Source organism: Strigops habroptila, chromosome W, assembly GCF_004027225.2.
Source record: "Strigops habroptila isolate Jane chromosome W, bStrHab1.2.pri, whole genome shotgun sequence".
In the NCBI taxonomy this organism is placed as follows: Eukaryota; Metazoa; Chordata; class Aves; order Psittaciformes; family Psittacidae; genus Strigops; species Strigops habroptila.
Genome location: NC_044301.2, coordinates 8,706,862 through 8,722,085, shown reverse-complemented (window position 1 = coordinate 8,722,085; position 15,224 = coordinate 8,706,862). Strand labels below are relative to the sequence as shown.

At 44.4% G+C, this 15,224-nt stretch overlaps 1 protein-coding gene across 1 annotated transcript in view; it reads left to right on the top strand.

The window, feature by feature from the left end:
* Positions 1 to 15,224, top strand: part of LOC115619242 (transcription initiation factor TFIID subunit 4-like) — an 85,446-nt gene that overhangs the window by 50,315 nt on the left and 19,907 nt on the right. Inside the window, exon 10 of the mRNA XM_030511292.1 lies at positions 8,580 to 8,749. Coding sequence (XP_030367152.1) covers positions 8,580 to 8,749 — 170 coding nt within the window. The remainder of the gene's footprint in view (positions 1 to 8,579; positions 8,750 to 15,224) is intronic.

Here is a 15,224-nt window from a genome sequence, read left to right as displayed (position 1 = left end):
TCAAACTCAACCATCTCGTGATCACTACAGCCAAGGCTGCCCTGGAGCGTTACATTTCCAACCAGTCCCTCCCTGTTGGTGAGCATGAGGTCCAGCAGGGCACCTCTCCTCGTCGGCTCCTCTATTGCTTGAAAGAGGAAGTTGTCTTCCACACAATCGAGGAACCTCCTGGATTGCTTGTGCCGGGCCGTACCGTCCCTCCAACAGATGTCAGGATGGTTGAAGTCCCCCATGAGGTCAAGGGCCTGCGAGCGTGAGGCTGCTCCTATCTGTCTGTAGGGCGCTTCATCCACGGAGTCCTCTTGATCAGGCGGCCTGTAACAGATCCCCTCTGTAATGTCCCCCATTTCTGTTTTCTCTTCGGTCCTGACCCACAAACACTCTGTTACCTCATCACCCGTCCCCAGACAGAGTTCCATACTCTCTAGCCTATCACTGACATAGATAGCAACGCCCCCTCCCCGTCTGCCTGGCCTGTCTTTTCTAAACAGCCTGTAACCTTCCGTTCTGATACTCTAGTCATAGGAGCCATCAGTATAAACTTCTCTTAACAATTGTTTTCTTGAAGTCAAGAATGCTGTCTTGGTTTTTGTATGGATCTTTGCTTGAAGAAGATGAAGTTCTGGGCTCAAATCTGTTTTCCAGTAGCTTCTACTATATTACATAGTTTTGAGTTTGTGTTATGAGAACTTCCTTTTAACTGAATTTGGTTTTGCCATTGTTTAAAAGACCTGATGGATTTAGGCCTTGTGAGTCCTGGGTAGATTACCTTGGGTGATGCTCATTCTTTTTCAAAAGCTGCGGTTTGTAAGCCCCCCCAATCCTAGATTCCCCTCTTCTTTTTTCAGCTTTAGTTCCCGTTTTTCAAATTTTAGTTAGAATCTTTTCAACTTGTCACTGAAATATATAAGTCAGTGTTAATTGTTATATGGCCAAGTACATTTATCAGATGTGATATTTGGAGGTAGTATCACAACTGGTTGGACAAGGCCAAAGACTAGTTTGGTCATCCATGCACTGAATGCATAGGAGCCCAGTTTATTCATGGCAGCTCTTGTGGCCCTCCTATGAGTATCACACACATACCATGTGAAATGTGAAAATTAAAATCCCTTAGACTCAGCATGAAAACTATCAAAGTGGGAGATCAATTTTGTCAGTTTTGACTGCCAAACTCGTCTGGTCACTGCTGAACTCGTCTGGTTTCGTCAACATTCATTCTTTCTTGGGGTGATGATCGGAGGGAAGTCAGGGTCAGTTGCTGGTGACCTGAAGATATCTAGCTGGTGGGCTATATAAGTGTTATATAGCAGGCAACAGCATACAATTGAGTTCATTGGCTATTTTCCCCCAAAATCAAATCCCCTTGAGGTACACATCGGACTTCCCCATCTTCCCTCATTACCCACCAAGTATATCCAGGTCCCTGAGCAAAAGCAACCCCACGAGTGGGTTTGCCTTTACCTGAAGCAGGAATGACCCAGACTGTCTTCCCCAACAAATTCTTTATGTGCACCACAGGAACTTTATCCCCCTCTACAGTACGTAAAAGTTCTGATTGGGCTGGGCCAGCCCTGTTGGCAGATCCCCTGGTGTTGACCAACCAGGTGGCTTTTGCTAAATGTGTATCCCAATGCTTGAAAGTCCCACCACCCATTGCTCTCAGTGTAGTTTTTAACAGCCTGTTATACCGTTCGATTTTCCCAGAGGCTGGTGCATGGTAGGGGATGTGATATACCCACTCAATGCCATGCTCTTTGTCCCAAGTGTCTATAAGGTTGTTCCAGAAATGAGTCCCACTGTCTGACTCAATTCTGTCTGTGGTGCCATGTCCCCACAAGACTTGTTTCTCAAGGCCCAGGATAGTGTTCCGGGTAGTGGCAGGAGGCACGGCATATGTTTCCAGCCATCCGGTGGTTGCTTCCACCATGGTAAGCACATGGCGCTTCCCTTGGTGGGTCGGTGGGAGTATGATATAGTCAATCTGCCAGGCCTCCCCATACTTGTACTTCAGCCATTGTCCTCCATACCAGAGAGACTTTAACCGCTTGGCTTGCTTCATTGCAGCACGTTTCACATTCATGAATAACCTGGGCAATAGTGTCCATTGTTAAGCCCACCCCTCGATCACGAGCCCATCTATATGTTGCATCTCTGCCTTGATGGCCTGAGGTGTCATGGGCCCACTGGGCTAAAAATAATTCACCCTTATGTTGCCAATCTAAGTCCATCTGAGCCACTTCCATCTTAGCAGCTTTAACCACTTGCTGGTTGTTCTGGTGTTCCTCAGTGGCCCGACTCCTGGGTACATGAGCATCTACATGGTGTACCTTCACCACAAGGTTCTGCACCCGGGCAGTGATATCTTGCCACAGTGCAGCAGCCCAGATGGGTTTACTTCTGCGTTGCCAGTTGCTCTGCTTCCGTTGCTCTGCTTCCATTGCTACAACAACCCCCACAGGGCATTTGCCACCATCCATGAGTCAGTAGAGAGAGAAAGTACTGGCCATTTTTCTCACTCAGCAATGTCCAAGGCCAGCTGGATGGCTTTCACCTCTGCAAACTGACTCCATTCACCCTCTCCTTCAGCAGTTTCTGCAACTTGTCACAGGGGACTCCACACAGCTGCCTTCCATCTCTGATGCTTTCCCACAATACAGCAGGAGCCATCAGTAAACAAGGCATATTGCTTTTCACTCTCTGACAGTTCATTATATGGTGGGGCCTCTCAAGCACACATCACCTCCTCCTCTGGTGACATTCCAAAATCTTTGCCCTCTGGTCCGTCCATGATGACTTCTCGAATTCCTGGATGACTGGAATTGCCTATTGGGGCTCATTGTGTAATTAGTGCGGCCCACTTACTCCATGTAGCATCGGTTGCATGATGTGTAGAGGAGACCCTGCCTTTGAACATCCAGCCCAGCACAGGCAACCGGGGTGCCAGGAGGAGCTGTCCTTCAGTGCCAATCACTTCTGAAGCAGCTCAAACCCCTTCATAGGCTGCCAGTATCTCTTTTTCAGTGGGAGTATAGTTGGCCTCGGATCCTTTATATCCCCGACTCCAAAAGCCAAGGGGTCGACCTCGAGTCTCCCCTGGAGCTTTTTGCCAGAGGCTCCAGATAGGACCATTCTCCTCGAATGTGGTGTAAAGTACATTTTTCACATATTGCCTGTTCCGGACTGGTCCATGGGCTACTGCATGAACTATTTCTCATTTAATTGGTTCAAAGGCTTGTTGTTGTTGAGGGCCCCATTTGAAATCATTCTTCTTCTGGGTCACGTGACAGAGAGGGCTTACAATCAGACTGTAATTTGGGATGTGCATTCTCCAGAACCCCACAACACCTGAGAAAGCTTGTGTTTCTTTCTTATTAGTTGGTGGAGATGTTGCTGATATCTTGTTGATCACATCTGTGGGGATCTGGCAATGTCCATCTTGACCGAATCTCCTATGCAGATCCCTTGACCTTACTCCGTTTTATGGCAAAACCTGTTTTCAGAAGGATTTGGTTCATTTTCTTCCTTTTCTCAAAAATTTCTTCCACTGTATCACCCCACACAATGATGTCATCAATGTATTGCAGGTGTTCTGGAGCTTGCCCCTGTTCCAGTGCAGTCTGCATGAGTCCATGGCAGATGGTAAGGCTGTGTTTCCACCCCTGGGGCAGTCGATTCCAAGTGTACCGGCCGCCCCTCCAAGTAAAAGCAAACTGTGGCCTCCATTCTTCTGCCAAAGGGATTGAGAAAAACGCATTGGCAATATCATTTGTGGCATCCCACTTGGCTGCCTTTGACTCCAGCTTATATTGAAGTTCTAGCATGTCCGGTTTGTCAGCACTTAATGGTGGTGTGACTTTCTTCAGGCCATGAGAGTCTACTGTTAGTCTCCACTCTCCATTAGACTTTTGCACTGGCCATATGGGGCTATTAAAGGTTGAGCGGGTCCTGCTGATCACTCCTTGGCTCTCCAGTCTACGGATCAGCTTATGGATGGGAATCAGAGAGTCTCGGTTGGTGCAATATTGCCGCTGGTGCATTGTTGTGGTTGCGATTGGCACTTGTTCTTCAACCTTCAGCAACCCCACAACAGAAGGATCCTCTGAGAGACCGGGCAGGGCAGACAGCTGCTTCATTTCCTCCATCTCCAAGGCAGCGATACCAAAAGCCCATCTATACCCTTTTGGGTCTTTGAAATACCCTCTCCTGAGATAGTCTATGCCAAGTATGCATGGAGCCCCTGGACCAGTTACAATGGGGTGCGTTTGCCACTTCCTCCCAGTCAGGCTGATTTCAGCCTCTAGTACAGCCAACTCTTGGGATCCTCCTGTCACTCCAGAAATATAAATGCGTTCCACCCCTTGATACCTTGATGGCATCAGGATACACTCTTCACTTGTATCTGCTAGAGCCTTATACTTCTGTGGGACTGATGTGCCAGGCCATCTGATTCACACAGTCCAGTAAACCCGATTGTCCCTCTCCTCCACCTGGCTGGAGGCAGGGCTCCTTTAATAGCCATCATGAGGTTTTCTATTTACTTCTTGTACAAAGGGATTAGCATTCCTATTCATAGGAGTTGGAGTGAAATTAGCTTTTCCACTCCATTTGGGAAACTGCTCACCAGAGACTGGAGCAGCAACTTTCTTGCGAAGATCCTCATTGGCCGTTGTTTTTCTTTCAATTCAGGCATTCGTTCCTCCAGAACTGAGGTAGGTTTTCCATCCCGCTTTCTCATGTTTTCTCTGTGATCCCGCAGGTAAAACCATAGGGTGGCCCGTGGCGTGTACCTCGTATATTTTCTTTCTCGAGCAGTAGGGCGCCTTCTGTTAATAGGTGAGACGTGGGTTGGTACGTGTGGGGAGCTGGATAGATCGGATAAATCGTCTCTCAATTGTTTGAACTCCTGGGACAGTTTTTCCACAGCTGAAATGATGGAAGGGGTGAGATTGTCTTTGAACTCTCGGAGTTGACGAGTCAGTTCACCCACTGTTGGTGGTGCTAGGTCATTCCAGGTCATTGATGCCAATGAGTGGGCATATGATGATGGCGCACTCTGTGTAAGTTTCCGCCACATGGGTTGTGTACATTCAACTTCATCTGGATCTACGGATGCATTCCTGGTATCCGGCCTACGATAGATCATCTCTATAATGGCTGATTCCCTCAGGGACTTGGATGCCTCTCTCTGTCATGGTCCACTTGGCTGAGCGACTCATGACATCATCTTTGTAGGGAAACCTTTCCTTTACAGCTGCCAAGAGCCGCCTCCAAAGGCTGAGGGCTCACTTCTCTTTTGCAATCGCTTTGTCAATTCCTCCTTCCCTAGCAAGTGATCCCAGCTGCTTGGCTTCCCTACCTTCTAGTTCGTGACCGTCGGCCCCATTGTCCCAGCATTGGAGCAACCAGGTGACAGTGTGCTCCCCTGGAAGACGGATGAAATCTTTTCGTATATTCTGCAGCTCAGTTGAGGTCCGGGGTCGAGAAGTCACCTCTTCTTCCTCTTCCTCTGATCCACGTACTAGTAACTTTTGTTCAGGTGCTGTCCCCTGTAGTAAGTGCATTGGGTTTTCATCTTTCTTTACTGCACGGGTTGCTCTTTGTGCCTCTCATTTGCTTTTCCCCTTGCTTACAGGGGCAAACGATATTGGCACGAATTGGCCATTTGGTTTTGCTGCAGTGTCTATCACTGTGGTTGGAGTGGCTGCAGTGTCTGTTGCCGGGGTTGGTTTAGCTGTTGTGCTTGGGGGTTGAGTAACACCAACAGCTGTCTGGTCTGTTGCTGTCGGGGTTTGAGAAGCTGCTGTGCTTGTGACTGGGGTTGGTGTAGCTGCCTTGTCTGTTGCTTTGCCATCAGATCCAGAGACATTTTTTTCCCTTTGAAGGTGCTGGATAATGTTGAGCAGGGCTCTGTCGGTGTAGGCCAAGTCCCAGCACGTTGCCATGATTTGTCCCTCTCTGGTATTACCAGGAAGACAGCACACCTCGTTTAAGTGTTTTACTAGTTTTTCCGGATGTTGCACTTGTTCAGTGGTGAAGTTCCAAAGCACTGGAGGGGCCCACTGGCCTAGATACTTGCCCATACTATCCCACACACCCTGCCACTCATGACTGTCCAGCCTCAGGGAAAATCTCCTGGTGGTCCTCCTATATCATCGTCTAACCCTAGACCAGACTTGAACCTGGCACTGCTTAACTTTCCAGATCAGACGAAATAGTGTGTTCCCAGGGTGGGATGTCCATGGGTCAAACACACTCCGTATGTTTGCCAACATGCTGTTCCCCAGCACAATCAGCAGTCAGGTCTCAAGGGTATTCAAAGGCCGTCCAAAACCTTTAGAACTTTCAAATGCTGCCGTAAATAGCCTGGTGGGGGAGCTGGGGGTGTGAGGGAATGTCTCCTTCATAGGTTGACCCCCTGAGGAGAAAAAAAAAGATATGCAATTGCTAAAAAATTCCGTTATATACCTCCCAAAGTATAGAGATGATGGCCAGACCAGTTTCCTGATCAATGATTCTATTGTATTACAAGTCATTACCATGAAGTACATTGAAACAATAACCTTAGCCCAGGCCCCCCAGCTTATAACCACTAAAACAGCCAACACTGGCTGTAAGTAAGGTACGACATGCTGAATCTCTGAGATCAAGCGCATCGACTCTGAGAGCAAATAAATCAACATTGTGATGAGTGACTATTAATCCGAAACAATGAATGCTTATCACAAATATGATTAGACACACTCTGGTCAGATCTGTCGTAATCTCAACCCTTTGTGCCCCACGTTGGACGCCACAAATAATGTCGTGGTTTAAGCCCAGCCGGTAACTTGGATCCTCCGAGCCTCTTGCTCACTCCCCCCCTTTTTCCTCCCCCCACTCCCGGAGGGATGAGGAGGAGAATCCAAAGAATCTGACTCCCACGGGTTGAGATAAGAGCAGTCCAGTAACCAAGGTATAATACAAAACTACTACTGCTACCACCAATAATAATAATGATAAGGGAAATAACAAGGGGAGAGAATACAATTGCTCACCACGTGCCGACCGATACCCAGCCTGATCCGAGCAGCCATCTGGGCCTTCCAGGTAACTCCCCTCAATTTATATACTGGGCATGATGTGCCGTGGTATGGAATACCCCTTTGGCTAGTTTGGGTCAGGTGTCCTGTCTCTGCTTCCTCCCAGCTTCCCCTCCTCACTGGCAGAGCATGAGACTGACAAAGTCCTTGGTTGGAGTAAACATTACTTAACAAGAACTAAAAACATCGGTGTTATCAGCATTGTTCCCAGGCTGAAAGTCAAAACCACAGCACTGCACCAGCTACTAAGAAGGAGAAAAATGACTGCTGTAGCTGAACCTAGGACGCTCTTCTTGAAAAAACCCATATCTAACAGACCATAGAAATCTTCCACCAAAATTGTCTCTTCTAGTGCAGCTATCAAGGAGAGTATAGGAGGACGGGGAGGATCTAGATAATGGATTTCCAGATTTATCTCCTTTTGTCCTCAGACCTTACTTGTAGCTTTTGTTTTTTACTGTAGGCATTAAACTTTTTACAAGTTACAAAAAGTATTTTAGGATGACATCTATGTAATTTTTTTTTAATTTTTTTTTCCTAAATCTTTCAAATTAAGCTTTTATTTGTTTGCTTTATGCAGTAGTTGGGGTCTGGACTTGGATGTATGTGAATCTTTTCCATATGTATATTCTCGAAAGTTGTGTAATCACTCCTAAAATATGCCAAAATACAGTGTTCATGTCAGTAACAGCTCCTAAACAGAACATGCCAAAAACATATGGTTGTTTCCACAGTTATTAGTCATACCTCATAGAGGTAAAAGATGCTTGAGAGATACAGGTGTCGAAACTCAGATTTGTTAGTCAGTACTTCTTCAAGCTGTTAGGAATGGTATTGAAGGACAAACAAGTGAAGTGCTGCTATCAACTTCTGAAATGCAGCTAATTTTTCTAAAACTCCTTGACATATTCAGCTGATTTTTGTATGTTGCCATAGAAAATACCCGTGCATATTCAAACCACACTTTGAACCTAAACTTACCTATGAACTCATCATGGTCAGAGAATCTTTTCTGACTACTGCTGAAAATACTCTGGTGCCAATTTTGATAGGAACTTGTGAAACAGTGCGGGATTCCAAATTCATGTTTTTGCTTTTAATGTCTATGGTGTTTTTATTTATTTCATCATTTTACTCCTAGTTTTCAGCATAAAGAGAATAGCCAAATACTCTCTGTCTTTAGTGGTGATTGTTGCCTGACCATCCTGGTTTCATTAATATCATTGACTCTCAGATGAAGAAAGGACACCTCTGTCACACCTTCTGGTACAGAGAAATTGTCCTGCTTCTAAAGTTTTCCTAATGTGATCAAAGAAATATTTAGTTATTTCTGAATCTAGAATATATTCTATGAAAATTGAGAACTTGGTGGTTGCGCCTCAAGTTGGCCCAGCCACTGGGCATGTTGCAATGATGATGACTTCTTGAGAAGCAGATAATATACAAAATGAATATACCACATGCAGAATTATTTTTTTGCTTGTTTTTTTATTATAGAGATGATGATGACATCAATGATGTTGCCTCTATGGCTGGTGTTAATGTTAATGAAGAAAGTGCCCACATTGTGGCTACCAACTCTGACTTGGTTGGAACCCAGATACAGTCCTGTAAAGATGAACCCTTTCTTGCTGCTATACCTCTACATAAACGCATACGTGAAATGGGTGAGAACCATGTCCTTTCCTTTTGATAGTGTTTCCTTTGGAGTAACAGAATATGCTTAGCACTTAAGATTGTTTTTTAAGCATTTTATTACGTGACCTCGTATTACTAAACTTTCAAGGTTTTTGTGATAAAAGTTACTTAGTTATATCAAGTTGCAAAAAATTAGTATACTGGTGCTTTTAAACTTCATGCTTTCCCTGTGTTTTTTGTATCCAAGGATCTCAAAGCTCTTTGCAAACATTATTTCTCACAATCCTCCTTCATGTTTTACACATGAGAAGATTGAAAGAGAGACATAAAGTAAGTAGTACAGGTCACAGAGGACACCTGTGAATAACATTTAACAGAATGTTGAATTTATCCGTCAAGATTTTCTTTTCCCATGCAAACCAGTTACTCAGTTCCTAACACCTGCATCTATTTAAGTTCATAGTGATTTTCTCATAGCATTTTTTTCAAAAAGGTGTATTTATTTGTCCTGGTGATAAAGTGTATTTATTTATTCTGCCATTTGAAAACAGAAGTTAAAAACTTTAGCGGAAAAATAACTCATCAGTATTAGTGACGTTTTAAGGTTTGTATGTATCCTCAGAATGTATTTTATGACATACTTAATATACTATATATGTTCTAGTACCTAAATGTATCTTTTTCAACATAATTTTGGGAATATTTTCAGAGCTATCAGTGTCTTAAGATACTAAGCTCAAATTATTTAGGGGTGTGAATCATATTTCTTTTAGAACTATACTTATATCACTAGTGAAATTTGTAAAATTTTTAGGGTTCTAGTTCTATAATTTTAAAGTAGAACAAAAATCTTGTTACAAATCGGTACAGTTGGGTTTTTAAGTCATGCGGTTACTTCTGAAATGTTATTTGTGTTCATTGAATTAATGGAAGCCTTTTTTATATTGCAGTTGCGGGTAAAGTTCTTCATTGACTTATTGTCAAGCTTCACTCTTGTATTTTAACTAGTGCCCTTTTAAGTTCTCAGTCAGAGAAATAAATTATTTTGCATGCTGTAGTTATCACGTTGTGATGATGGCATTATGTGATGCCGTCTGGGAAAGCATATGTGCAGCATTTTGTGAGATGGTTTACCACCACCTGAGATAGGAAGCCAGCAAGGTTTCAATTAAATTTGAGTAACTCTTGTGGGGAATGCTCACACAATAGATAATACAGGTGTAAGGAAACAAAAAGGAAGCAGACATAAAACTGTTAAAAAGAATGGGAAATGGGTAAAAAATTTGCCATATAAGCCTTAATGAACTGTCTGGGTGTAACAATTGCTGTACAACATGAAGCTGTAATTACAAGTGCAGGACTTACAGGAATCTGTACATACTTTAAGAGCCACAGAACCCATCATTCTGTTCATCACCGCCTTTTGGGGTTTGCTCCTCTAAGGAACAAATCCCTATGGCTGTTTTTGAAGCTTTATTGGTTTCGATAATTGAAATGAAACTTTCAAAGCTTTTAAAAGCAACTGTAGGGATTTACTTCTCAAAAGCAGTGAATCCAGAAGAGCAGCCACTCCTAGTGATCTCCTGCAGCCACTTTTAGAGCTTTATTTTGTCTTTACGTGAAGCCTTTTATAGTTTTGAAAGTGGCTGTGGGGTCCACTAGTGGCTACTATCTGGGATCTGTGGCTCTTGAGAAGAGAATTCCTTCAGCTGATTTTGAAGTTTTAGAAGCTTGTTTTTCACTGTGTGTGGCCAGATTTGTTGTTTGCATAGGACCACACACAAATTTAGTAGTTTGTGCTACTGGGCACTTAAAATAATGACATTGTAAGTTCATGACAAAACTCAGTCTTACCATATGTTGCTGTGCCTAGACACACCAGGACTAAGCAAAGGAGGCTGTGACCTTCTCAAGCACATTAGGAAAAAGAATGTTATATGAGTCCTCATTCTTCTGTTTTTGTTATGCCTGTTGACAAATGAGATAAAATACATTATTTCTTCTTACTTTTACCTGAATAGGACTTAAACAGACCTTATTTTCTACCTTTAGGTCTATTCATATTTAATCACTTAAGTTTTAGGGCATGCTTTTAATGTTTTAGTAAAAGAAAGATTTGTGGTATGTACAGTATTAGGAAACTGCTCTTCTTTCCTTTCTCAGAAGCTAGATCTTTCAAGTTTTCTATAATATTAATCTCCTTCTCTCTTTTCTGAGTAAGAGCTCTGTCAAGCAACTCAGTAGTGTTCCCCAAAGGCTGTTTCAGAGATTGTGCTTCCATTCACCAGGGTCAGAATATAAACTGCTAAAGTAAGAGCAGATGCTATTCAGTCAGCTGCCTCAAAGCTATAGCGAAAGAGGTTTCTTAATATTTTGTACATTCTTATCTCTACTGTAATTTGGCAGTGTTATCATCCAAACTTTATTTTAAATCTAAATGACTAATATTATTACTGATCTTTTTAAATGTAAGAAGTAACTGAAAGGTAATTCATGCAAAGATATTCATCCACTTCCCACGTGCTTCCTTATCCAATTCTGTATCTCGTCATCTTTGGCTGGTAATCATTGCCATTTGTTCATGTAGGAAGACAGGGCTGTGACTGTTTCAAATGCTTCTGATGCAAAATCAAGAGTGGGTATTTCTTAGCACATAATGTATTTCTTTTGCTATTCCATTCAGGATCATAAAACTTTAAACCCTGATATTTCTACATGACAGCACAGCGCAATGAAATGTATGCAAAGAGTTGTAAGGCTTCTATTTTTGGGAAGCTGAGAGACATGTGGGTAAGAATGCCGTATTAGTGAGGTTTTAGAAGCTGATTTGTGACATGCTACATTTCCACTGTTTACCAAAAGGAGTGACACTTTAATGAATAAAGCAATATGACTTACCAGGTTGTTTTAACCATAACAATTTTCTCTGGTTTGTAACCATCTTGTGAAAATAGAAACTCTTTGGCTCAGGAATTACTTTGTTACAGCATTGTTTCTGAGAGCAGATAAGAATTAGGATGCACTGTATTTTATATTTAGTATTTAATATTAGTGAAAGATAGCAGGACATAGTGAAGGATGGGATAAAAGCTGACCCTTTTTATATTGCCTGCTAACTAAATCCATGGGAAAGAGAACAGCTATGTTGTGTGCTTTCCTGAGAAGTCTTTTGACTGGGAGTTGGTGGTCTATAGAACATCCAGTAGTGGTTCCAAAAAGCTTGCTTTATATTTTGTGGTCAACCAAGCATGATATCCTCACAAGCTCAGAATCTGCAGCAGCTTATTAATTCCCACAGCTTTTGTTTTAATTCTAACTGAATAGAATAGAATAATTGGGTATTTAGAACATGGGACTCAATTTGGGAGGCCAGGTCTACTGGAGGCTGGTGGAGCTGGTCTGACAAAGAAGGGGAAGAGCTGTTTTGGTAGGAGGCTTGCCAGGCTGGTCAAGAAAGCTTTAAACCAGATATGTTGGGGGAGGGGAGCACTGATCCATCCCAACACTCCTGGTCAGTTGCCAGCACCTGTAATAAGTGCTTGGAGCGATGCAGGGATATTTCAGCTGCTCCAGCTATTGAGTTGGCTTCATTTGGAGCTCGACTCAGATGCCTCTATACAAACGCCCGTAGTATGGGGAATAAACAAGAGGAATTAGAGATGTGTGCACAGCTACACGGATATGATGTCATTGGTATCACAGAAACATGGTGGGATGGCTCCTATGATTGGAGTGTTGGAATAGAAGGTTACAGGCTCTTTAGAAAAGACAGGCCAGGCAGACAGGAAGGGGGCATTGCTATTTATGTCAGTGATAGGCTGGAGAGTGTGGAATTCTGTCTGGGGATGGGTGATCAGTCAACAGAGAGTTTGTGGGTCAGGGTCAAAGGAAGAACAGCGATGGGAGACATTACGGTGGGGATCTGTTACAGGACGCCTGATCAAGAGGACTCTGTGGATGAAGCGCTCTACAGACAGATAGGAGCAGCCTCACGCTCGCAGGCCCTTGTCCTCATGGAGGACTTCAACCATCCTGACATCTGTTGGAGGGACGGTACGGCCCGGCACAAGCAATCCAGGAGGTTCCTCGATTGTGTGGAAGACAACTTCCTCTTTCAAGCAATAGAGGAGCCGACGAGGAGAGGTGCCATGCTGGACCTTGTGCTCACCAACAGGGAGGGGCTGGTTGGAAATGTGACGCTCCAGGGCAGCCTTGGCAGTAGTGATCACGAGATGGTTGAGTTTGAGATCCTCAGGACAGTGAGAAGAGCATGCAGCAAGCTCACTGCCCTGGACTTCAAGAAAGCAGACTTTGGCCTCTTCAGGAACCTGCTTAGTAAGGTTTCATGGGATATAGTCCTAGAGGGCAGGGGGGCCCAAGACTGCTGGTCGATATTCAAGGATCACCTGCTACGTGCTCAAGAGTGTTGCATCCCGACTAGAAGGAAGTGCGGCAGGAGGGCCAGGAGACCTCCATGGATGGATAAGGAGCTGCTGACGAAACTTAGAGTGTAAGAGAGGATGGAAACTATTTGATTATTGCCAAAGAGAAGTAACTGCTTGGCTGGAGAAGAAAGAGATAAAGAAGAAGCCAAGTACACTGTGTGATTAAGCAGAGCAACCCAGCTGGACAGGAGCAGGAGAACAGAAAGATAAGGAACTGGTTATTTTGGGACTGTTTGTGAAATGACGAAGAAAGTTGGAAAAAACAAAACCATAAACCAGGAACTAAACATGATGTGCTAAAACTAGCTTGGTATAGAAGGTGGAGCAGTAGGCTAAAAATATCTTTTGCTGGAATGGTATAAAAGCTAGAGCAATAGGCAATAAAGTGATTCGCTGCATGAAGATGCTCTGAGTCTGTGCTGTTAATCTCCACATTAGAGGGAAAAAAGAAGCTTATAAAAGGTGGAAGCAAGGACAGGCAGCCTGGGAAGAATACAGGGATATTGTCTGGGAAGCTAGGGACCAGGTTAGGAAAGGTAAGGTCCAGTTAGAATTAAATCTGGCAAGAGATGTGAAAGATAACAGGAAAGGCTTCTATAGATACGTAGCAAATAAAAGACAGACTAGGGACAACGTGGGCCCTCTCCAGAAGCTATTGGGAGAACTGGCTGCCCTGGATTTGGAGAAGGCTGAGGTTCTCAATGACTACTTTGCCGCAGTCTTCATTGGCAAATGCTCTGCCCATGCAGCCCAAGTCTTAGAAGGCAGATGCAGGGACTGTGAAAATGAAGACCTTGGGCCTACTGTAGGAGAGGATCAGGTTCGAGACCATCTTAAGAACCTGAATGTGCACAAGTCCATGGGACCTGATGAAATCCATCCACGGGTCCTGAGGGAGCTGGCGAATGAAGTTGCTAAGCTACTGTCCATCTAATTTGAAAAATCATGGCAGTCAGGTGAAGTTCCCGACGACTGGAAAAAGGGAAATATAACCCTCATTTTCAAGGAGGGGAAAATGAAGACCCAGGGAACTACAGACCAGTCAGCCTCACCTCTGTGCCTGGCAAAATCTTGGAACAGTTTCTCCTGGAAAACATGCTAAGGCACATGAAAAACAACGAGGTGGTTGGTGACAGCCAACATGGCTTCACTAAGGGGAGATCCTTCCTGACCAATTTGGTGGCCTTCTATGATGGAGCCACGGAACTGATGGACAGCGGCAGAGCAGTTGATGTCATCTACCTGGACTTGTGCAAAGTGTTCGACACTGTCCCGCATGACATCCTTGTCTCTAAATTGGAGAGACATCAATTTGATAGATGGACCACTCGGTGGATAAAGAACTGGCTCGATGGCCGCATGCAGAGAGTTGTGGTAAATGGCTCGATGTCCAGTTGGAAACCTGTAACGAGCGGTGTCCCTCAGGGATCGGTGTTGGGACCGGTCCTGTTCAACATCTTTGTCAGCGACATGGACAGTGGGATTGAGTGCGCCCTCAGCAAGTTTGCCGACAACACCAAGCTGTGTGGTTCGGTTGATACGCTGGAGGGAAGGGATGCCATCCAGAGGGACACGCTTGTGAGGTGGTCCGATACCAACCTTATGAAGTTCGGCCAAGACAAGTGCAAGGTCCTACACCTGGGTCGGGGCAATCCCAGGCACTGCTACAGGTTGGGCAGAGAAGAGATTCAGAGCAGCCCTGTGGAGAAGGACTTGGGGGTGTTGGTTGATGAGAAGCTTAACATGAGCCGGCAGTGTGCGCTCACAGCCCAGAAAGCCAACCGTATCCTGGGCTGCATCAAAAGAAGCGTGACCAGCAGGTCGAAGGAGGTGATCCTGCCCCTCTACTCTGCTTTTGTGAGACCCCACTTGAAGTATTGTGTACAGTTCTGGTGTCCTCAACATAAAAAGGACATGGAGCTGTTGGAGCAAGTCCAGAGGAGGGCCACGAGGATGATAAGAGGGCTGGAGCACCTCCCATATGGAAACAGGCTGAGAAAGTTGGGGCTGTTCAGCCTGGAGAAGAGAAGGCTGCATGGAGACCTCATAGCAGCCTTCC